Source organism: Hevea brasiliensis, chromosome 1, assembly GCF_030052815.1.
Source record: "Hevea brasiliensis isolate MT/VB/25A 57/8 chromosome 1, ASM3005281v1, whole genome shotgun sequence".
Taxonomy (NCBI): domain Eukaryota; kingdom Viridiplantae; phylum Streptophyta; class Magnoliopsida; order Malpighiales; family Euphorbiaceae; genus Hevea; species Hevea brasiliensis.
In genome coordinates, this window is record NC_079493.1 from 52,873,468 (window position 1) to 52,898,705 (window position 25,238).

At 35.8% G+C, this 25,238-nt stretch overlaps 1 protein-coding gene across 7 annotated transcripts in view; it reads left to right on the forward strand.

Moving 5' to 3' along the window:
• Positions 1 to 18,576, forward strand: part of LOC110668421 (uncharacterized) — a 47,692-nt gene extending 29,116 nt beyond the window's left edge. For 5 of the 7 annotated variants that reach the window (XM_021829649.2, XM_021829636.2, XM_021829657.2 and 2 more), the window contains 12 exons: positions 6,362 to 6,532; positions 6,923 to 7,699; positions 7,832 to 7,920; positions 9,694 to 9,756; positions 9,841 to 9,941; positions 10,066 to 10,131; positions 14,347 to 15,006; positions 15,671 to 15,745; positions 15,968 to 16,038; positions 16,161 to 16,218; positions 17,074 to 17,341; positions 17,767 to 18,576. In XM_021829649.2, the coding sequence (XP_021685341.2) occupies positions 6,362 to 6,532; positions 6,923 to 7,699; positions 7,832 to 7,920; positions 9,694 to 9,756; positions 9,841 to 9,941; positions 10,066 to 10,131; positions 14,347 to 15,006; positions 15,671 to 15,745; positions 15,968 to 16,038; positions 16,161 to 16,218; positions 17,074 to 17,341; positions 17,767 to 18,338 (2,971 nt within the window). In that variant the 3' untranslated portion in view covers positions 18,339 to 18,576. The remainder of the gene's footprint in view (positions 1 to 6,361; positions 6,533 to 6,922; positions 7,700 to 7,831; positions 7,921 to 9,693; positions 9,757 to 9,840; positions 9,942 to 10,065; positions 10,132 to 14,346; positions 15,007 to 15,670; positions 15,746 to 15,967; positions 16,039 to 16,160; positions 16,219 to 17,073; positions 17,342 to 17,766) is intronic. The other 2 variants (XM_021829664.2, XM_021829669.2) reach the window with 2 other exon arrangements.
• Positions 18,577 to 25,238: the final 6,662 nt, after the last annotated feature.

Here is a 25,238-nt window from a genome sequence, read left to right on the forward strand (position 1 = left end):
CCATTAGCTAAAGTAATAGTAGAGGAGGTGGGATGAGACCGAAAAGAAGATAAAAGATTAGAATTACCTGTCATATGATCTGTAGCACTAGAATCAATGACCCATTTTGATGAGGAAGATACAAGGCATGTGGTGGATTTACCTGACTTAGCGATAGCAGTGACTGGGGAATTGGATGGCTTTAAAGATGCTTGATATTGAGAAAATTGTGCATATTTCTCTGCAGATATTAAGACAGTTTTCTCAGAGGATGGAGAAATTGTAGATTCATCTATTGCCATGTTTGCCATATGAGACCATTGATTCTTCCTCTGAAGTTTTAGATAATTGTATTTTGTATGACCAGGCTCATGACAGTAATAACAAATGACTCCATTTGAGTCTAGATTAGAGCTGATTACTTTTATTGCTCGAATTTTCTCCTTTATTTCTTGGTTGTCCATTTGTATTCCTACTAACAAGAGCACTATTAGTGACTTGTGGAGGTTGGATTCTTTCTGTACGAAGGACAAGTGTGAATGTATCATGCAGAGAGGAAATTTCAGAGCTAGATAAGATTTGGGATTTAGTAGTCTCATATTCTGAAGGAAGACCTGCAAGAAAACTCATAACAGCCATCTGCTCTTGTTGAGCTTGCTGGACTTTTACTTCAGGGTTAAAAGGCAACGAATCATTGAGCTCTTCATATACCCTCTTAAACTCCATAAAATAAGCTGTAAGTGTCTTATCCTGTTTCTCAGCACGATGGAATGATTTGCATTCATTATAAATACGAGAAGTATTCCCTTTGCCAGAAAACAGAAAATATAAGTAATCCATCAATTCCTTAATAAATTCACATTGATTAATTAAACTAATTACCTCCTCACTATGAATTGAATTCCGAAGTTGCAAAAAACAGCCGAGCATCTTCCCTAAGCCAAGCTTGCTTTGTATTATCAGTGGGTGGGTCTTTAGTCTGGTGGTCATCCTTATCAATATTTCGTAAATAGACCCTAACAGTCTTACTCCACTCCAGATAATTTGAACCATTAAGTTTATGTTCAGTGATTTTTGTCATCATTGGAACCACATCAGAAACAATAGCTTTATTGTCCGCCATTTCAATAAATTCACAAAATCAAATATCCACAATCTCTAGAACTCAAAATTACTACCCAAACTTTAGCAAGGAAAATCAACTTGATCAATACCCAGAAGTTACAAAAACAGAACGTGAATTTGATAACTGTCCGAAGAAGCAAAGATTCAAAACTCCAGAACACCTTGAAGAATACCCCAAACCAAACAGCAAGCTCCTTGGCTGAACCGAGGATGTCAGGCCGACGCCGGGAGAAGAGGCTGGAGAGGCGAATGCTAGCAGACGCGCTTCCACACGCCGGTGCGTGAGGTAGCAGCGAAAAGCAGTTTTGGCGCATGCGGGTCATGCGCTTCAGATCCGGTCACCAGAATTTGTGGGGAGGGTCGCCGGCGACCTGTCCTCCTTCCTGAGTGGGCGGTGAGATAAAACAGTCACCCTACATTGGTGACTTAGTGTGGCAGTAGCTTCTCAAATAGGAAAAGGGGAGAAAAACGCAGAAAACCTAAAAATGAATTAGGCTCTGATACCATGTAAATAAAGGTATCTGTTTCATAGATTTAATTGAGTATATACATAGGTATTTATATACAAAATTGTTCTACACTAATTAGGAATTCTACATATTAGGAATCTACACTAATTAGGAAACCTATATTAATAGGAATTCTTATGAGATAACCTTACTATACAAGACTCTTATCAAGATAATATTCTCTATCAAGATAATATCCATAACAGGAACCAACTCCTAAGTTTCATTATCATGAAGAGCAGTCATTTCCTCTATCATTGCATCTGGCCATCCTGGATATTCCAATGCTTCTCTAACAGTCTTAGGATAAGGTAGAAACAAAGGTATAATAGGATGGGGATAAATAATGATAACTCAAAAAATTATGGATGGGATGTGGGTTGCGAGATGAATGAATACTTTTTTGAATGGCAATGGGAGGAGTTGCTACTTCTGCTGAAGGCATGATTGGAGTGGGTGACGGAGGAATAGCAGAGTCATCAACACCTGTATGATGAATAGTCGTGTCATTGATGTTAGTAGGAGTGTGTGGACGACGAGAATAAACTCAAAGAGGTGGAGCATGATTGACTTGTGGAGGTGGAAGAATAGAAACAGGAAGAGCTTCAAAGACGAGATTTTTATCTGTGGTGCTTGGTGAAAAATATGGGGAGGTTTCAAAGGTTACATCGGCTGAGACAAAATATTTATTCATTGTTGGATCATAGCACTTGTAACCTTTCTCAAGCTGAGAGTAGCCTAAAAAGATACACTAAATAGATTTAGGTTGAAGTTTGTCTTTTTTGAGAGTGTGATCATGAATAAAACAAATACAACCAAACACACGTAATGACAAATGATGGGGATTTTCTTCTGAAAATAGAATTGAGTGGAGACTTTGGTGCTGCAAGATAGAAGAAGGCATTATGTTAATAAAATAACATGCTGTTAGAAAAGCATCCTCCTAGATACGAAGAGGAACATGATGAAGTATTAATAAGGTACAAGCATTTTATACAATATGCTGATTTTTCCATTCGACAACTCCATTTTGTTGAGGAGTATATGCACAAGAAGTCTGATAAGTGATTCCCTGGAAAGACATAAAGTTGTTAAGAGGAGAAGATAAGTACTCTTTAGCATTATCACTATATAACACTTTTATTGAAACACCAAATTTATTATGAATCTTAGCACAAAAGTTTTGAAATATAGGAAACAATTCAGAATGATTTTTCATTAAAAATACCCAGGTGCAACAAGAGTTATCATCAATGAAAATAACAAAATAATGAAATCCCAAAGTTGAGCAGACACGACTAGGAGCCCATATGTCTGAGTGAACAATTTCAAACGTAGAGGTAGCTCTATTATTGATTTGCTTGGGAAATAAAGCTTGAGTTTGTTTCCCAAGTTGACATGACTCGCACTCTAAACAAGATAGAGAAGAAATACTAGGTACTAATTTCTAAAGTTTGGTGAGACTTGGATGACCCAGATGACTGTGGTGAAGATCAATGGATGTAGCGGAAGTAAAAACAACTAGTGGACTAGGATTGGATAGGTGATACAGTCCTTGTGTCCCATGTCCTGTTCCAATCGTCTTCCTCGTATCTCGATCCTGCACAATAACAGAGTCAGCCATAAATGTGACAGAACAATTTAGATTTTTGGTTAATTTGCTAGTGGAAATTAAATTGTATGGGCATTCAGGAGCAAATAAGACTGAGTTTAAAGAAACAGAAGGAAAACATTGAATTGTTCCTATTCCTTTAACCACATTACCAAAAATGTCGTCAGATGCACTAGAATCTAGTATTCATGGGCCAATAGATGAAGACTTTGTTAGACAAGTAAATGAATTACTAGAGTGAACAATACTAGATGAGGATGATTGTTGTTTTGTACCTTGGTATTGCAGATACTTATTGTAATTAGCTCCGGTTAAAGTAATGGAATTAGATTGTTGAAGAGTTGCGTTAGGTAATGGAAGAAGACCATCTCTATTGGTATTGGGCATATGAATAGTAGGTCAGCTAGTATTGGTAGACTGATTATTGTGTTGTGGTCGACCATGTAAAGTCCAACAAATGTCTCGAGCGTGACCAATCTTGTCACAATAAGTGCAATGTAACTTAAAGTTTTCCCCTTTTCGACAACCATTCTTCTGATTACCAGTCTACACAGCTAAAGCAGATGTCTCAATTTCATTAGTATAACTGCATTTAAAGAAATGCGCAATAGTTGGGCAGGGACATCTTTTAGTGAGGGGATAACAAAACTTGTCAGTATCTGATCCCGTACATATCCAAGATCAGATCGAAGTTCAGTCAAGGCGAAGACCATAAAAATTTGTCCTGCTGTTGTTCTTGTTCAATAACATTGTCAAACCAGGGCATAAGAGAATTGAACTCATTTTTAAGTGTCTACTTGTCCTAGATAACTTACCATATCTTGGTGGTTTTGCTGTAAATGGACAATATCAGAGACTACTTTGTATATGCACTGTACATCATTCCTATAGAGAGTTTTGGCCTTAGTCCAAACCTTATTACAAGTCTTGCATAATTGGAACAATGGAAATAGTTTAGGGTCAAGTGAATGCCATAAAAGATTACATAATTGTGCTTCAACCTCAGTACAATTTGTTCTATCAGTAGCAGCAATGTCACTAGCATTCTTAACTAAATGATCATTATAACTCTGACCCATAAACCATAATTATATTCGTGCAAACCATGATATATAATTATTACTACCCTGTAATTTCACAGTGGTAATAACTGGAGAGCAAGAAATAGAAGAGAAAAGTGGCTTAAGTGCAGCTGTATTTGAAGAATCTTCTTTCTTTGTCATGTTGAAGAGATAAAAACCTGAGAATACTTTGCAATTCCGTTACCCAAGCTATTGTTAGCCTTTGGATGGAAGAAAGGAAGAAGCCTAGAACTGGGCGTGTAGCTGAGGAGGGTCACTGGGAGGAGAGAACTTGTCCGGCGTTTGATCCACAAGCAATGTCGTCAGAATGTTGCTCATGCACCGATGCGTGTATTAGCACCGAATTTTTGTGGCAGCGCGTGTGGGCTAATGGCGGATTTCGGTGCTAGCCTTCTATGGGCTAACTAGCCGGTGGCTGGGGGATCTTCTGGGAGTGGTGGTGTAATCAACCTCCTTCTGGAAAAAGAGAACTAAGAATGCGGGCCCTTTTTTACTTCTTTAGGGACTGGAGAACAGAACTGAGAATCAGGCTCTTCAAGGCTCAGACACCATGAAATAAGATAGAGAAAAGGAGAAAATTATGAAAAGCTTTATTATTTTTCCTTCAAGCTTGACTGGAATTTATAGGGTGTTATAGGAATACAAACACGGATTTTTAGCCTAACTAAGAATAATACAATATCACAATAAATTATGCTTAATTACAGGATCAAATCAAGGCTAAATCACAGTAATATCTTAACAACTACAAAGTAGATGCTACTAAGATTAATTCAGCAAAACTCATATGCATCCAAGAGTGCAACAAAAATAACAACCACAAAAATATTGCTTACTAAATTAAGATGAACACAAATGATCACTAGAGCAAATCCCAAATTCTGCTGTCCTTCAAAAACTTAATTGTAATAATATAAACATTAACTATAGATTACTTTTTCAATATTAAATTATTAATCCTACAAATGAAATGCTACTAGGATTAGTTCAATAGAACTTGTTGACCCATGAGTGCAACTAAAATAGCAACCATGAAAAGCATTGTTTTAGATAACCATAAATGATCACAATAGCAAACCCCATATTATGATATTCACCTTTTAAGAATTGATCTTATGTGTGTAATTATTTTGTTCACATGGATAGCCCTATCATTTCAGAGAATAAATCTCATTATAAAGGTAAAAAATAAAACAATCCAGCAATACGAGAAAAATCAACTAATAAAAAGAAATAATTAAAAAAAAAAATCCCTCAAAGTCCATAAGGTGCATGCCTAGGCACCCAGTTAGAGACATTTGCCTGGGCACTTTTGAAAAGCACATGCTTGGGCATCCAGGTGCGCTCCTTACATGAAGCCTGAACTGGGACCACTCACGGCTCTTGACCTAGGGTTTGGGTGAACCTAAAAGGCTAAAACAACTATGATCATATGTGTTCCCAGAATCTACCATAGCATGGTCAAAATTGGAGGGTGGCGTATGCAGATTTTTTTAAAGTAAATGGTCCATTGCTGGATGGAGCAGTTGAGCTGTTGAAAATAGCTACTTAAAATTAAATAGTTTGATAATTTGTGGGTTTTAATGGGATCCCTTTTAAGTTTCAAAAATCTTGTAAACAATAGTTTATTGTTGCCATGAGTGTATATGCTAGGATCGTGTAAACCTTGATTTATGTAGATATTATAGTAAAAATTCCATGTTCGAAATTTGAAACTTTTATATGTCCTCATGATTATTGACTGAAAATATCTTTCTTCGCTATTTTTTTGTACGCTCTATGGTTCCGTTGCAATCTCATGTACAGTAATATCTTCTTTGACAATGGAAACATGACAAATATATTGTATCTTGCATGTCTGAAGTTTATAATTATTCACTGTTTTCCTACACATAGTTGAGTTTTTGTAAAGAAGTTCATTGCCCTCAGTATAAGATTTTACTGTGTTTGCTTTGCTTTTATGGGGCAAGAATTTAGCTGCTGATTACTTTTGGTTTTTATCTGCTTTAAAATTGATGTTGAATTATGCTTCTGAAAGTTCGTCTGTCTTGCAGCACAGGATCTTTTAATGGTAATAGTGGCATTAACAAGTTAGACACAAGTTCATTGTCAGCTAGTTCAAATCCACGTTCCATTCGGAAGAAAGAATCCGAAAAAGTTTCTTTGACAAGAGAATTTGCAGATGGCATGAATAAGGAACGAGTTGTGGCAAAAGCAAACAATAAGTATGTTGTGATTTTATTCACTATTCTAGGTCAATCTTTAGTATTTAGTACCTAACATACTGAGGGTCTATTTGGTATTGTTGTTGGAGCTATTGTTGAGAAAAAAACCTCTTTTAAATGTTTTTGTTGAATAGTATTAAAAATTGATTGAAAGTTAAATTTGACATGTTTTAGTCATAAGAATTCCAAAATTGTTAAACTGCTTTTTTCAACATGTAAAATGGTGCTTTTCCAAAAATTTCTTTTTTTGGCTCCCAACTTCAAACCCAAACAAGTTCCTTATAGTAGCAACTTTTAATAGATTTCTCATAAATCCTACCAAATTTGTTTGATGTTGTGATACTTTTGTTCGTTTTCTGATGTTCGATGCATTGTAACCCTGTTGTTTAGGTTAAATATACTTGAAGATAATCATTTTTCTGGTCCAAGTCTAGTGATAAAGGGAAAAGCTTCCAGAGCACCTCGAACTGGCTCTGGAATGGTGGCAAATTCATCTCCTAATTTTTCTCATACATTTGGGGCCCCCAATGGCTGGGAACAAACACCAAATGTAAAAAAAGTCGGTTCAATTGGGGGGACCATTAATCGCGAGCGCTCAACGCCGGCAGGGTCATCCTCACCTCCAATGGCTCAATGGGTTGGTCAGAGGCCACAGAAAATTTCTCGTACTAGGAGAGCAAATGTGGTCTCCCCTGTTTTAAATCATGATGAAGTGCAAATGTCATCAGATGGGGGACACCCATCTGAATTTCTTGTGCGATTAAATACAACAGGGAGTAATGGGTCACTATTTGCCAAGGATGCAGCTAACGGAAATCACCTAGTTAAAGTGAAACATGAAAATGTTTCATCTCCTGCTAGATTATCTGAAAGTGAAGAGTTTGATGCTGGTGCAAATCATGAGGGTAGACTGAAGGAGAAGGGTATGGGAAGTGTTGGAGTAGAAGAAATATCCCAAAACCACATTGTTGGTCCTGTAGTTCTCACGAAGAAGAATAAAATACTGAATGAAGAAGAAACTAGTGATGGCTTGCGGAAACAAGGCAGGATTGGTCGAGGTGCATTATCTTCTAGGGCTAGCATTTCTCCAGTGAGGGAGAAGTTGGAGAGTCCGGCTTCAACAAAACCAGCTAGAAGTACAAGGCCCGTTTCAGATAAGAATGGAAGGTTATGAATAATTTTATTTGACAGTAGAACGAAGCTATGGTTTTTCTTTCTTTGTCCTAATTGTCTTCATCATGATGATCATTATTTGATTCAATATATTTGTTAATATAATTAATCTTTTCCCTAGTTCAGTAAGTCTGGCCGTCCTCTTAAGAAAATATTGGATCGCAAGGCCTTTACTCGTGTACAAACAGCAACTTGTGGTTCCCCAGATTTCACAGGTACAATCTTAGAATAACTCAAATTAGTGTTATTTTTGCATTCTTAGGTGAATATAACATATTAATTAAAATAAATGCTTTATATATATACTCTTTGCGGGAGTGGTTTTAGCTTTTCAATTGATCAGGTTAAAATGGTTTCTTAGACTTTATTTGTTTTCTGTAAACAACTCCATAGCCTCTCAACAGGCAATATCTAGTCATATCTAACACTGGTGCTGTCAGAACGTAATGGTTGACGCTGTACCTGTTTCAAAAGAATTTGATAGCAAAGCTTAATGACCTATCAATAAATATGCAACAGCTTGGCTATGCTCTGTCACTGTGCTCTGATCAAGATACTTGAAGGTTCCATTTTGCTGGAGAGGGACATCATGGGAAAATAAATATACTCTTGGATTCTTCGACCCTTGATTTGGTTGATCAGAAAAACAAAAGTAACATTTTCATCTTTTTCTCCACATCCTTTGTATTCCTGAAGGACTGAAAAACTTATTCAAAATAGTCAATTGTTTACTACTAGATTGTTGAGCAGAAGCTTTAGTTTTATTGTTCAAAAATAACAAATTTGGAAATTTGGCCTTTTCTCATTACTTTCTCTTAGCTATAAAATTTGGAAATGGGTATTCTTGGGAACAGTGTTGTTAAAGGCGTCGGGCTAGCCGCCAGGCAGTGCTTCGCCTGGGATGAGAGAGGTGAGCGCTTCTCTCGCCACGGAGAGGAGGTGCCAGGCAAGAGAGGCGTCGCCTCTCTCATATTACCTCTTTTATTTATGTATTTATTTTTATTTCTGTGTTTTAAAAGGAAAAATACCCTACTTTTTCTCATTTTCACACTGCAGCAGCCAAAGAAAAAAAAAAAAAAGAAAGGAAGGAGTAGATGGAAAAAGAAGAAGCAGAACCACGTTTCTGTGAAAATCCAAGGAAGAAGAAGAAACAAAATGAAATACAGCAGGTTGGTGATAATAAATTGATGGTAATAAATTTGAGTGAGAGTAATTGGTGGAGTAATTAGGTGACTTTACTATATTGGTAGCTGGTGACAATAAATTGGAGTAATTAGTTGACTTTACTATGTTGGTGAAGTCATTAGTGGTAGTAATTATAATAAATACAATTCCATAAAACAATTATAATAAAGACAAAGTAATTTATAAGCAGATTTGAAAATTATATTTTTCTAGTAGTTAATAATAATAATAATAATAATAATAATAAAAATAATAAAATGATTTGAAATTTGAATATGTATATTATGCTAATATATATATATATATATGTGTATGTGTTTGTGTGTGTGCGCTAAAAAATATATATAATTTAGGCTATGTCATGGCGGGACACCTCACTTCAAAAAGGCGTTGCCTTGCCTCTCGCCTTGCAAAAAAGGCAAGGCGAGGTGTGTGTGTGTGTGTGTGCTAAAAAATATATATAATTTAGGCTATGTCATGGCGGGACACCTCACTTCAAAAAGGCGTTGCCTTGCCTCTCGCCTCGCAAAAAAGGCAAGGCGAGGCCCTATAGCCTTAATGTCGCCTTTCGCCATAATAACTATGCTTTGGAAATGTTCCCAGAAATTTTTTAGATGCATGTATTGCTTTTCATCTTAGCATGTATATTTGGATATATCACTCATGTAACTTGAATTTTGTACCAAGTATGTTATCACTCTTGTTGAAATGAGAAAGGAGAAAAAAAAGAAATGAAAGGATATAATGATATTCCTGGATGAAAAATGGTGGTGCAGTGATACTTTTTGTGCTTGATGTACCAGGTGAAACAGATGACGATCGAGAGGAAATATTAGCAGCTGCAAATTTTGCTCGTAATGCTAGCTGTATGCACCTGACATCATGTCTTTTTTCTTTTTTTTTTTTTTTCCCCCTCCTTTCTTCATGTACATATGGGCAGACTTCTGAAGTTGCTTTTGCAGATCTTTCCTGTTCCAATTCATTTTGGAAGAACATAGAGCCGGTTTTTGCTTCCATCTGCATAGAGGATTCATCCTGCTTGAAGCAACAGGTGGTTACTTCATGTTGCTTCTTGAAAGATGATATGAATCATTCTTTGAGCTATGCAGTTTTTTCCTGCTTAATGTTAATTCACAAATAATTTCCCGTACTTGCGTCATTTTTATTTGTGACAGTTGAAATCAGCAGAGGAGCTTTATGAAAGCTTATTTGAGATTTTCGGCCATGGAAATAATACTTTGGTAATCATTTTCTTTCCCCTGGGTCAGAAGTCAGAACTCCAGTAATCTTTTTTCCCCTTTTCCCAATAAGTAGATAACCAAAGAAAGGCAGAAAAAAATTCAAATAATCTAATGGTGGATATCTTATTGTTTGTCTTTATATATGAATAGTTTTGGACATATTTGACGTCATCTTGCTTGTATGTTTTATTGTAACCTTGCAAATTTTTGAACAAGCATCACATGTCATTTGATTGAAATTGGTCTTTATATCTCAATTCAAGTACATCAATATGGTTAAAATTAATCTTCCAAGATCAACATATTTTATTTTTTTACTGCGAGAGAAATATTTTACTGTGCCTTTTAGTATTATTATCTTTTAACTAGCCTTTAAAATCTACAGAGTTACTTACATGAGGATGGTGCATCATTGGCAATTGTTGTATAATTTTCGATTTTACTTTTATATATGGAATCCTTGGGATGCAAATAACAACTTTTTCCAAAGACCATATGGGTCCATTTGGATAGGTATACATTTGAAATGAAGGTGGATTTGGATTAATGTTTCAAGTGAAATTATAAAATGCCAACTCAACTCAACTCAATTCAACTCAACTCAACTCAACTCAACTAAGCCTTTATCCCAAAAATTTGGGGTCGGCTATATGGATTCGCTTTCTCCACTCTGAACGATTTTGGGTTAAATCCTCAGAAATGTGTAATGCTTCTTGGTCATGTTGTACTACTCTACTCCAAGTCAATTTAGGTCTACCCCTTTTTTTCTTTCTATCCTCTAACCTAATGTGCTCTACTTGTCTAACTAGAGCCTCCGTATGTCTACGCTTTACATGACCAAACTACCTCAATCTCCCTTCTCTCAACTTATCTTCAATTGGCACCACTCCTACCTTTTCTCTAATACTCTCATTACGGACTTTATCTAGTCTAGTATGGCCACTCATCCACCTTAACATTCTCATCTCTGCAACTCTTATCTTAGATGCATACGACTCTTTCAGTGCCCAACACTCACTACCATATAACATAGCCGGTCGTATGGCTGTACGGTAAAATTTTCCTTTCAATTTATTGGGAATCTTACGATCACATAAAACTCCCTTGGCACTTCTCCACTTCAACCATCCGGCTTTAATCCTATGACTAACATCCTCCTCACATCCCCCATCTACTTGAAGGACTGAGCCTAGATATTTAAAGTGATTACTTTGGGCCAGTATCACTCCATTCAAACTAACTCCTTCCCTATCACCAGTTTGGCCTTCATTGAACTTGCAATGCATGTATTCTGTCTTCGTTCTACTTAACTTAAAACCCTTTGACTCTAGAGTACTTCTCCAAAGTTCTAGCTTTCTATTGACTCCTCGTGTCTCATCTATCAGAACAATATCATCCGCAAACATTATGCACCAAGGAATACTCTCTTGTATATGTTTCGTCAGTTCATCTAAAACTAATGTAAAAAGGTAAGGGCTTATGGCTGATCCTTGGTGCAATCCAATTAAGATCGGAAAATCTCTTGTGTCCCCTCCCACTGTGCGCACAATAGTAGTTGCTCCTTCATACATATCTTTCAATACTTGTATGTACCTAATAGATACCCTCTTTTGTTTTAACACATTCCATAAGACCTCTCTTGGAACACTATCATAAGCCTTCTCCAAATCAATAAAAACCATGTGTAGATCTTTCTTCACATCTCTATATTTCTCCATCAAACTTCTAATGAGAAAGATCGCTTCCATAGTTGAACTACCGGGCATGAAACCAAATTGATTGAGAGAGATATAAGTATCATGACGCAGTCGATGCTCCATAACTCTCTCCCACAACTTCATAGTATGGCTCATGAGTTTAATTCCCCTATAATTTGAGCAACTCTGTATGTCTCCCTTATTTTTAAAAATAGGTATTAAAATACTCTTCCTCCATTCATCAGGCATTTTTTTTGAGTTTAGAATCTTATTAAATAATTTAGTTAACCATGCCACTCCCATATCTCCCAAATACTTCCACACTTCAATTGGTATTTCATCGGGTCCACAGGCTTTACCCACTTTCATTCTCTTAAGTGCTTCCTTTACTTCTAAAGATCTAATCCTTCTAATATAATTCACATTCTTTTCTATTGTTCTATAATCTATATTCAATCTATGACCATTTTGACTATTATTAAAGAGATCATTAAAATAATTTCTCCATCTTTTTTTAATGTCCTCATCTTTCACCAACACTTTTCCTTCTTTATCCTTAATGCACCTAACTTGATTGAGATCTTGACATTTTCTTTCTCTCCTCCTTGCTAATCTATAAATATTTTTCTCCCCTTCTTTAGTTCCAAGTTTCTCATATAACTTTTCAAAGGCATGTGCTCTTGCTTGACTAACTGCCTTTTTTGCCTCTTTCTTTGCTATCTTGTACTGTTCATATGCCTCATTATTATCACATTTAGGTAATTTCTTATACCATTCCCTTTTTCTCTTCACTGCCTTTTGTACTTCCTCATTCCACCACCATCTCTCTTTTGAGGGTGGTCCCTGTCCTTTAGACTCTCCAAGTACTTTTCTAGCTACTTGTCTAATCTTTGATGCCATCTGTATCCACATATCATTAGCCTCCATATCCAGCTTCCATACTTCGGACTCGAGAAGCTCATTTTTGAACTTCCCTTGCTTTACTCCTTTGAACTCCCACCACTTTGTTCGAGCTACACTATTTCTTCTGACCTTACTTAAATTGTTCCTAAACTTGACATCCAAGACCACCAACCGATGTTGACTTGTTAAAGCCTCTCCTGGAATGACCTTGCAATCCTTGCATAGAGCTCTATTTGTTTTCCTAGTTAAGAGGAAGTCGATTTGGCTTTTATGTTGCCCACTTTTGAAAGTCACTAAATGTAACTCTCTTTTTATAAAGTAGGTATTTGCTAGTATTAGGTCGTATGTTATAGCAAAATCCAGGATGCTTTTTCCTTCCTCATTTCGACTGCCAAAACCAAAACCTCCATGAACATTCTCATAATATTGTCTATCACTTCCTACATGCCCATTCAAATCTCCACCAATGAAAACATTCTCTTAATTCGGTATGCTTTGCATTAAATCATCCATATCTTCCCAAAACCTTTGTTTACTCTCATTGTCTAGTCCTATTTGTGGGGCATAAGCACTAACTATATTTATTGTTTCTCCTTCTAGTATTAGCTTTACTAGTATAATTCTATCTCCTACTCTTTTCATAGCTATTACTGCGTCTTTCAATGTCATGTCTATGATTATGCCCACTCCGTTCTTGTTTCTCTCCTTTCCGGTAAACCACAGTTTGTACCCTGAATTACCCACTTCCTTACTTTTCTCTCCTACCCATTTAGTCTCCTGAATGCAAGCAATATTCACCCTTCTCCTTTCCAAGGTATCCACAAGCTCCATTAATTTTCCTGTAAGTGATCCAACATTCCAAGTACCAACCCTGATCCTCCTCCTATCCTGCTCCTTCCTAATTGGTCTCCTTCTATGATATCTTCTATTGTTTTCTATGTCTATCTTGTGTTATGTTCCACTATTTATTCTACTATCTGTCCTATGGACTAACTTCTTTACCCACACCCGTCCATGATGTGGGAACCCTTGGTCACTTAACACCACACCCGGGCGCCGGCATGGCGTGTCGCTTTCGGTGAACGCCCTACACCCTTGCACATTTCTCACTACACCCGGGCTCCGATGTAGCGCGTCGTTAGTAGAGGACGCCTCAACGTTTATATCATTTGAATCCATATCATAGGGTGTGACGAAATTTTTACGCTGGTTGTCACCTACCGCAACCCTCTTCCTTTATTTGGGCTTGGGACCGGCTAAGCGCAAACTACTTAGGCGGAGTTGAAATTATAAAATGCCAACATAATATGAAATTCAAATACGCCTTAATTTCAAATCCATATCAATCCAAAAAGAGCCTAACAGAAAATGCTTTGCAAACCACAATTGGGGTGATGTACTTGGATGCAATGGTGCTATAATTATTTCATAGGTTTTGAGAAGAATCCTAGTTGTGTTTAGCATCGTCAAAAACTTATTCTGTTTTAAATCATATCAGTTCCCCTTCTGCATGAACTGATTCGCCCTTGTTGATTGGGACACATAATTATTCATTCTTAATGTTTCCATGGTTCATTATTCCTCATGTGGTGCTAAAGCTGTTTTGTTTTTTCAGGGTGATCTTGTGCATCAAGAAGATTTTCAGCCTCAACTCATCTCTGAAGCAAGTGAGAGAAGTTTGCAAGACCATGTTTGGCCAAACAAGCAATTGACCATAAGTTTGGTAGACCAAGGTATGGAAAATGGCAAATCTTGTGGAAACTTGGAAAAAAGAAACCAAGCTACTCCGTTGTACCGAAGAGTTTTGTCTGTTCTGATTCTGGAAGATGAATATGAAGAAATTGAAGAAAACAATGGAGGGAGAAATATCTCTTTTCAAAACTGGAGAGATAGGTCACCTGGTGATACTTGCCTCCCTCTTGATTTTGAGCCTAGGAAAAGTGATAGAACTGAACTTGATTATGACTCCATGTTGGGTTTTCAAACTAAGAAGCAATCTTATGTTGATGGTGTTCCTTGTAATGGAAATGCTACTATTAATAGGGCCGCTAGTTTTCACATTCAATTATGTAACGATGATTCATTCCAAGGAGCTCAGGGATTTATGAGCTCAAAGGTTGGCATGTTCCCTGGGCATTCAGGAAATAATGATGGGAAGCTAGTTGTGCAAACAAATGCTTCTGGCATTTGTGCTTTGGATTGCAACTATGTGCAGTCTTTGGAGGAGAGACTCCTGATGGAACTTCAGAGTATTGGCCTGTATCCAGAAATAGTGGTAACTTATAAATTTTATTCATTTGTTTATGTCTTTTGGTTTTTTCAATAGTTCTATTGTCGTTTAAAAGAGTCATAATCCTTGGTATCTGAAGCATATGAAGATTTACCCAAAAAAAAAAAAAGGAAGAAAAGAAAAAACATTACATCCTGTAATTTAGTACATGTGGAAAATTAATAAAAAAAAATATCTGAGAAGATGATGAGAAATCAGAAGAATTCTTGAGGAATATTATATAGAGCTTGTATAGGCTGTTCCATCTTCTGAGTGCGTCTTTTTCTCCATCTGAATTCACAGCATCAAAAAAGGATGGGGTTGTTCTGCTTGCTATTGACTCCTAGCACTAAGCCTTTGAGAAGTCTTGTGATTGGGACACTTCCAATTATTGTCCAGAAATGGAAAAGGCCCTAACCTTTTGACTGCCTAAAATATTTTTCCGTCTGCAAAAACCATGAATATTCATTGTAGGTTCATGTCTTGTTCATAGATTTTTTCCATATTAATTACATAATGGAATGGAAATTCTTTTGAACGTTTGCTTGCTTGCATACTTTCTCCCTCTATTGTTGTGTGTACATGTGTGTGTATCACATAAATATATAAAGTATACATTTTCATTTATTTTACCATTGGGGCTTACACTTTATGCTGATGCCTTTTTCAGCCTGATCTGGCAGATGGAGAGGATGAAGCAATAAATCAAGATATCATTGAACTACAGAAAGGACTTCATCAGCAGGTTAATTTTCTTTAATTTCATCCTTTCTAAGCATATCAAATTCCCCAAAAACATATTCTTTTGACATCTTGGTTAAAAATCAGCACTTTTGCGAATTTTGGAATAAGTTGGTCTATTCTCTCTCAAACTAACACACAGACACAGACTCATCCTTTTTAAATTGTTCTGCATAATGTTCTAAATATGAAATTTATCATATCATAAATATTGTTCCTTCTGTAGATGGGTAAAAAGAAGGCACAATTGAAGAAGATAATTAAAGAAGTAGATGAAAGCAAGGAAGTGGAAGTTGGGTAAGATTCAGTATTTTGAATATCTTCTGATGTTAGGACTGTCCCTTTCAGAATGAACATCAACTATTGGAATGGTTTCTCTGAAATTTGTTGAATAGCAGTATTATATGGTTCAATTGCAGGGGCCTTGAGCAGGTTGCAATGAACAGGCTTGTTGAATTGGCTTACAAAAAGCTGCTGGTACTTCGTTTATCTATTAATTCTTATCACTACTGTTTGTTCCCTGTAATTGGAAGGCATATTATATTGTGAGTTTTTTTATTTTGAAATCACATAATGGGTCTTTATCCAAATTGTGTTCTAGTAAATTTTCTGCTTTCAGAGTTTCAGTTGCTTTAGATTCTTTTATATTTTTGCAGCATCATGTTCTTCCAGGAATGCCTTCTGAGGAACAATGATTTGATTACTTAGATGCTAGTCAGTTGTTATCTACAAATTAGTGGATTACTGGAAAAGTTGGAAAAGCAAGGAACAAACAAGTTAACATGTTATGAAATGAACAGTATGGCTCTTGTGTTGTTAAAATAACATGCAGGCTACTTCGGGGTGAAAAGATCAAATATCTTGGGATGCATATTGCAAATTCTACAAGAAACACCAAAAACCTGAATTAGCCTCATATAGATTTCCTGTATTCTACTTGACTTGTTTTCTTAACATGATTTTATTTTGTGATAGGAAAAAGTAACGTTTCTAGTGGAAAATGAAAAAGATTGATAGAATGACAGTAATTTGACCTGATGGAATGACAGTAATTTTGCCTTTTCTTTTAGTGTAGTTGGTAATCTGTTGTGAACCTGCTCCTCCCATGCTTTTGCATGAATGAGGATGGAACTGGTTGACTTCTAAACTGGAGCAGCAGGTTACCTTCACTGTTGGTGGAGAATTGTGCCATGCTTAATTGAGATTTTTCTTTTTATTTTAAGCTGGCTTCTTTTGCTTTTTTCCAAATGTCCATTAGTTTTTGAAATTACCATTATGCGTCAGTATATTGTACTGTAGTCAATTTGACATTGCCTCGATTAACATTGACAGGCCACTCGAGGAAGTTGTGCTTCAAAATTTGGTGTTCCTAAAGTTTCAAAACAAGTTGCCCTGGCTTTTATGAATAGAACTCTTGCTAGATGTAGGAAATTTGAAGATGCTGGCCAAAGTTGCTTCAATGAGCCTGCACTGCGAGACATCATTTTGTCTGCACCTCCTTGTGGAAATCAGACAGAATCCATTAGTGGCTTTGGCTTGGCAGTTAAATCAAATATGCATCGTGGAGCTTCCAACTCTCAACATGATCCTGGTGCTTCAGGTTTGCTTTTTGTCTGTATGAGTTGGTGATTTTTAGGGAAAGTAAATGTATCTTTGTGATGCTTTACCCTTAGATTTGAGTGGGACACTAGACAGCAAGGCATTGTTTTGGGTGGGGGCATTTGCATGGTCTAGAACTGGTGAAGAATGTTTTTTGCTTTCATATTATGTGGAAGCCTGCTCCTAATTCCTTGAAATTCTTCAAAATTTTCACCAGTTTGCTTCATTCTTTAGCTTCCTTCAACAAATTGATTTCTTGCTTCTTGCATGAAATCCTGTTTCTAGTGTCTCCAAGTTCATTTAATTTTTTACTCCTCTGAATTCTTGCAGTTTCTTTCCCTATTCATAATGATCAATCTAGCAGGGTTGCAGCTGGTGCATTTGGAAATCTTGCTCATTCATGTGACCATGTTTTCTCCAAAACAGGACCATTGTTGAACAAAGGGAAGAAGAAGGAACTGCTACTTGATGATGTTGGTGGTAATGCTTCCTTCATAGCGACCTCTTCTCTTGGTAATGCAATGCTGGCTGGAACAAAGGGAAAGAGAAGTGAGAGAGACAGGGACAAGGATACAGTAGCCAAAAATTCTGTCATTAAAGCTGGCCGTGCATTACAAGCCAATGTCAAGGTTGACCGCAAAGCAAAATCAAAGCCCAAGCAGAAGACTGCTCAGCTATCAACTTCAGGAGATGGAATTAGTAACAAGTTCAAAGAAGCAAGCAGCAATGAGAAACGAGAAGTTGGCCTGAATTCCTATGGTTACAACCCTCCAGATTCATCCAAAGAAAGCAGAGGAGCTACAGATATTACAGACTTGCAGGATTTATCTTTAGAACTAGGTATAACCAGCGATATTGGCAGCCATCAAGATCTGAGTAATTTGTTTAACTTTGATGAGGATAGCCTGCCAGAAAATGACTTAATGGGTCTTGATTTACCTTTGGATGGCCTCGAAATACCTATGGACGACCTTTCAGAGTTAAATATGCTACTATGAAGGCGGTATATTGTAAATTTCAATGTATTAGGATGAGATTATAGTGCTTTTGCTTGGGACCAATCTGCTTATATAATTTATGTCCCTTGCAAACTTGCACTTGTAATTATTATCATTCTTTTTGGACACTTAGCTGAAAAAGTTAAAGAGAAGGATTAAGGAAAGAAATTTTGTTTGTGGTCTAGACAATTTCTGATGTAACAAATTACATTTTTATTATAAAGCCTTCTTTTTGATATTTTATTTCCCTAATTTCCCTAAAATTTTCAAGTGTCCTATTTGTAGATTAATTATTGGTGTAGACTGCAACCTGTGAATAATCTGACAGCACCTTTCCTCACTTTTGTTATGTACTGATGCAATGTTTCAATTGAAGCTCGTCTTTGTTTCTTCTCCATTTTTTTTTCTACACCATTCAGCTTTGGATACTATTGTGTAAAATTTGTCTTATGATTGGCACTGTGCAATTGCATGCCTTTCAACAACAAATTGGCTACTTTTTGGGGTTCACACTTTTCATAATGTTTTACTAAGGTCAGTGATTATAGGAATCATAATGCAAGCTTTAGACTGTCCGTGCTCTGCTACTTTGACGCCTATTTAAATTCAAGTGAGACCTTTATGATGCGTTTTATGTTATGGTAAAATGTTGTGCTTTCAAATGCCACTTCAATTGCCTTGTGATGCAATCCATCATGTACGAAGAAACGTTGAGCAGTGTATTTTTGTTTGCTGTTGGAGATCCTATTTATGAAACCTTCAATAATGCAGTCTGCATTTTACCCCTTTCTTTTGGGATGCTTGTTTGGAATGTCTTTGTGCTTTCATGTCGTTTTGGTATTGCTTTATACCATCTCAAACAATCTACTTTAAAGTTGTGTGGGGTCATGTGACGTGAGGCAAAAGATTATCTACTGGGATTGTATAAAGTGCATTAAGTAATGCCCATAAAATATGGTGGAGTTGTATCGGTCTCACTTAAATTTTACATCTTTAAAAACATTCTTACATAAGCAATTTATACAATTTAATGGAATCGAGTCTACTGGTAAGTACTATCTTCCCATAACACTATCACGGTACTAAAAATTTATGCCACAAAGGTATAAATAGACAGGTGTTGTCACCTGGATAATAACTAGGACATGTTCATTGTTTCTTTCGAGATACATCTAATTGAGGCATTAATTTTTTGAAGGAATAATCGAAGGGACTTGATTGATGCACTCAATTTTTATATAGGATTTTGGTGGCAACTTACTCCTTGAAAAGATTCCACAACTGCTATCACCATAGCCCAATGTTTAAGTTTGAGATAGTGGGTTGGTAAGGGAAATGTGTTAGGCACTCTTTACGCCTAGTCTAATCTCGTTAATTCGATTGTCAGTCATTTACTAATGTTTCTTAAAGTCTTGTTTATTATCCTTTTATCAAACTTCTTACTTAAATATGCAATTTCTAAACCTACACACACAAGTAATATAAACAAGGTTTTTATTTATAAATAATTTTCATACAAAAGTACTCCCTATTTATTGAATTGCTAAATTAAATTAAGTGAAATTTGCCGGATGACTAAAATTAACGTATTATTGACAATTTGATTTTCACACAAGTTCAATTTATAAACAACTTTAAGTTTTTAATTAACCTATTTTATTTTTTTTACCAAGTTATCTATAAGATAATTAAACTAAATAATTTATGTACATGTATCATTTATTTTAGTAAACTACCAAAGTTTCCAAACAAAATTATAACCTAAAAAATTATTTCTAATATGCTAATTTATTTTACAATTTACCAAGTATTTAATCAAACTTAATTTACATGTGAAACATGGATTAAAACACAGATAAAATTTATTTTAGTATTTTCCCTACTTTAAGAAATTTTAAGGGATGCTTACCTTTTAATTATTGTAGTTGCCATTGGGGCAAGTTACCTTTAAAAAAGGACATTTTCTTCTAGTATGGCAAGTTATTCCCTATCTTACTTCCGTTAAGCTCCACGTAAACTTCATGCAATTATTGCCATTTTTTGTATTTACCTTAAGGCTACTTACCAATTTATTTTTAAAATAAAATAAATATTGCAACTAAAAATTTAATCACTTACAATCTTAGCTTCTAATGAGCCAAAACTATATAATAGCCATGGGCCCATCTAACCTAATCTACTCAAATACCAATTTTTATTGAAAAATATCAAATTACAAACATACATGTTAATTCTAGATTTTGATAGATTCTCAGTATTTTTATATTTGAATTTCTAAAATTAGTTAGATTCACAATATTTTTATATTTGAATTTCTATAATTAGTCAAACATATATAAAAATTATACAAAACTTTCAGAAGCATGACAAGACATCATGTCAAATTTTAAAATTATTAGCCAGTCTAAAATCTTTACCAAATAATCTACAAAAATCATGGTTCACCATTGTTTTGTGTTAGAGATAGAACTGTACTACTATTTTAAAATTAATGTATTTTACAAACCATAAAAGATATTTATATGAAAACAATGGGAAAAATTAAACAATATCTTGAAATTATTTTTAGAATTGAGAATTGTAGAAAAAGATAAAGAATTGAGGGAGATATGAGCCCCAAAATTTGGCTGTCATGCAAATCACAGATAGAAGACACCCTAATCTAAATAGTCATAACTTTCTCAATTTAGAAGCTTTTTCCATAATTTTTGAGGTTAAAATCATTAGAATTTCATGAAGAACACAAATAGAGTTTTTATACAATTTTTAAAGAAGCAAAAGTACACAAAAAATAATAAAAAACCCTAAATACCAAAAATTAATATGTGCAGAGTTGTAAGTTTCCCTTAAATTTATCATATGAATATGAATATTATGAATATACGAGACAATTTATAGTCATATAAACATGAAAAAACAGATATATGGCTTGTTTCTTGAATATTCGTAACTTAGAATACATACCTTGAATGTTTCTAGAAGGAAAAAGCAGAAAGGAAGAAGAAGAAAGGAGGAGGGAGATAGGGAAAGTTTGTCGAATTAGTTTCCCTGGGTTGTGTTGTTCCCCCTTGTGTCTCCCACCGCCCCCCCCCCCTCCCCTTTTGGTCTTTTTTTTTTTTTTTTTTTTGAGGTATTTATAAGCTTTAGGTCAAAAAATTATATAAGAAGTTTATGTAATCCCTAAATAAGAATATTTATGGAGTATTGAAGAGAAAAACTTCTTATTTAATTTTTATTTTCCTTTAATAAAAGTAAAAAGAATGATGGGTTGCTATTTATTTAATCAAAGTCTTCTACTTGGCCTTATTGGCCTTAGAGAGCTCAATTAGGTCCAATTAGGTTTTTTTTTTTAATAAAATAAATTCTCAAAATTAATTTTAAACAAAAATAAATTTCATTAAACATTTTTTGCTCTTTAAATTATTTTGTCCAAGGAACATACTATACATATAATTATCTATTTTTAATTCCTTTAAATATATCTTATAGTCATACAATTTTTTTATCATGTAGTTTCTCACGGCCTCAATGCATATCCCCACAAGGTTACATAAATAGGGGCCTACAAGTTGTGTCACCTTGCTCCCAATTCTACTAGATTGCAGCCCGCATATCACCGCGTGATGGACTTTTTTTTTTCAAATTGAAAAAAATCAATTAAAGTTTATATACTCATATGTATCATACATCAAGCATAAATATGATAAAAAGCTTTTTAATTGTTTTTTTTCAAAAGCATTGGAATGTGGTGAGTTAGAAAATTGTTGAAGAGGTTTCTAGGTTGTATAAAGGGGGCGGATGGATGCGAAAATGAACAAAACTTTACTGGTGTTGTTGCCCAAAGGTGGTATTCTAGAGAGTTTATTTCAATTTTAGCCTATCAGTCTATGTTCTGTTATTTATAAAATTGTCACAAAGATAGTTTCAAACAGATTGAAGAGAATTATGCCAAGTATTATTAGGGGTACTCAAACTAGTTTTGTGCTAGGCCAAAACATTATGGATAACATTGTGATTATGCAGGAAGTTGTGCAATATATGAAGAGGAAGAAAGGCTTTATGGATATTAAAGTGGACATGGAAAAGGCCTACGATCTTGTGAATTGGAATTTTCTTTATGATACCTTATTGGATGCTAGTGTGCTGATGAGTCTTACCAAGGTTATGTGGAATTGTGTTTCTTCTAGTGCAATGCGAGTGCTTGGGAATGGCGATATGTCTGATGTGTTTTCTCCAGGTAGAGGCATCCAACAAGGAGATCCTCTGTCTCCTTAACTTTTCATTCTTGTCATGTAAAAGTTATCTCAAAGAATAAATAAAGCCATTGTGGATGGTCTTTAGAAGCCTATTAAGCTTGGTAAGGGAGATCCAGCTCTATCCTGTCTCTTTTTTAGTAATGATCTCTTATTATTTGCTGAAGCTGATGAGGATCAGGCCATGGTGATTAAAGTACGTTGGAGGATTTCTGCATGCGCGTTAGAGGATTTCTACATGTCCTCTGGTCAGAGTTAGTCTGGATAAGACCCATGTGTTCTATTTAGCTAGTGTAAATCAAAGCCTGCTTAGTGTTATGTGCAGTAAGTTGTTGGAGAAACAGATGACTTGGGGTGGTACTTGGGTATGCCTCTTACAAGTTGTCAGATTGTAAGAATGATGTATGCGTATATTTTGGCTAAAATTAAGAAAAGACTTTTAGGGTGGGTAGCTTCTAAGTTATCGCTTACAGGGACAGTTACTTTGACTAATCCTATGCTTGTGACTATCCCTCTTTACGCTATGCAAACCACCAAGTTACCAGTTTTGTTGTGTGAGGAGATTGAGAAGATTTGTAAAAATTTTATTTGGGGAAATTCATCTTATTGCTCCAGTCCAAGGATCATGGAGGGTTGGCTATGATGAACCTTCGCATTTTGAAATACCCTTTTTTAATGAAGTTAGGTTGGGGCATTATCCATAAGAGAGATGCTCTTTGGGTTAAAATTTTTAGGGTCAAGTATGCTATGGGTAATTTGTTGCTTCCCAATTTTGATAGTAGATAAAGCAAGGATTATTTCTCTGTCGTGGTGTTATTAAGGCTTGGAACCTAATGAAAGAGGGCTTAGTTTGGAGTTTAGGAGATGGGAAGTCTATTTTCTTTTAGAGAGATAGGTGGTTAATTGGGGAAAAGAGATTGATTGACGTTGTTTTAGATCCTATTCCTGACTAGTGGGTTTGTGAGTGTTATGGAAAGTCAATCACTATATTATTTCTCTTTATATTCTGTATTCTGTATTCCTATTTAAGATTTTTTATTTAGGATTTCTTCCTAATTAGTAGAATATAATTATAGGAATAAATTGTATATATATACCCATGTACAGATTAATTGAAATCAAGGAGAATCATCTCTTTCTACGTGGTATCAGAGTAGGTCATCTATCTAGGGTGACTATTTGTTCTCACCACCCAGCTCATAAGAGACCTTGGCTGTTGACCAGCTGTCCCCTCTGATCCGATCACCGGAATCCAAACGCGTGAGGCTCATGCCCCCAACTTAGGTTCTCGCTGTTTCTTCACTCGCCGGCACATGGAGGCACGTCTGCCAGCTGTTTTGACTTCGATCAGCATCGCTGGTGTCACCTCAACCCCCTCATTCCACCATTGTGTGCTGTTGCATGATCCAGTACACCATTAAAGGACTTTTGAGGTTTGGCTCTCAGATCCTATTTCGGTATTTGCTTGATTTATGATTTTGGGTTATTTTGTGGCTATAAGCACTTTGGACTAGCGTTTCGGTTAGTTTTCTTTATCTCAAAAAATGACAGACAATAAGAATGTTATTTTTGATGTGATTCCGGTGATGAATAAGATCACGGAACACAAACTTAATGGTTCAAATTACCTGGAGTGGAGTAAGACTGTTAGGGTCTATTTGCATAGCATTGATAAGGATGATCACCCCACCTACTGATGATACACGACAAACTTGGCTAAGGGAGGATGCTCGGTTGTTTTTACAGCTTCAGAACTCGATTCACAGTGAAGTAATTAGTTTAATTAATCACTATGAATTTGTTAAGGAATTGATGGATTACTTAGATTTTCTGTATTCTGGTAAAGGGAATATCTCCCATATTTATGATGTTTGTAAGGCATTCTACCATGCTGAGAAAGAGGATAAGTCTCTCACGACTTATTTTATGGATTTTAAATGGGTATATGAGGAACTTAATGTATTGTTGCCTTTTAGTTCTGATGAGAAAGTTTAGTAGGCCCAACGGGAGCAACTGGCTGTTATGAGTTTTCTTGCAGGCCTTCCTTCAGAGTATGAGACTGTTAAATCTTAGATTCTCTCCAGTTCTGAGATTTTCTCTTTCCATGAAACGTTCACACGGGTCCTTCATACAGAGAGAACTCAATCTTCACAGCCTGCCAGTAGTGCTCTTATTAGCCGTAATCCAAATGGACAACAGAGTAATAGAAGAGGAAGTAGAGGAGAAATTACAGGCAATAGAGGCAATCAACGTAATAGGGAGGCTAGTTCTAATCAGGACTCAAGAGGAGTCATTTGTTATTATTGCCATGAGCTTGGCCATACAAAATATAATTATCTGCAACTTCAGAGGAAAAATCAGCGATCACATATGGCAAATATGGCAGCAGAGGATTCTACAATATCTTCCTTTGAGAAAACTGTTTTGGTATCTGCAAAGAATTTTGCATTGTTTTCCCAGTATCAGGCATCTCTAAAGCCTACCAGTTCCCTTGTCACTGCAATCGCTGAGTCAGGTAAATCCACTACATGCCTTGTGTCTTCCTCATTCAAATGGGTTATTGATTCTGGTGCAACAGATCACATGACAGGTAATTCTAGTTTTCTATCTGCTTTTCAGTCTAATCTCACTTCCTCTACTATTACTT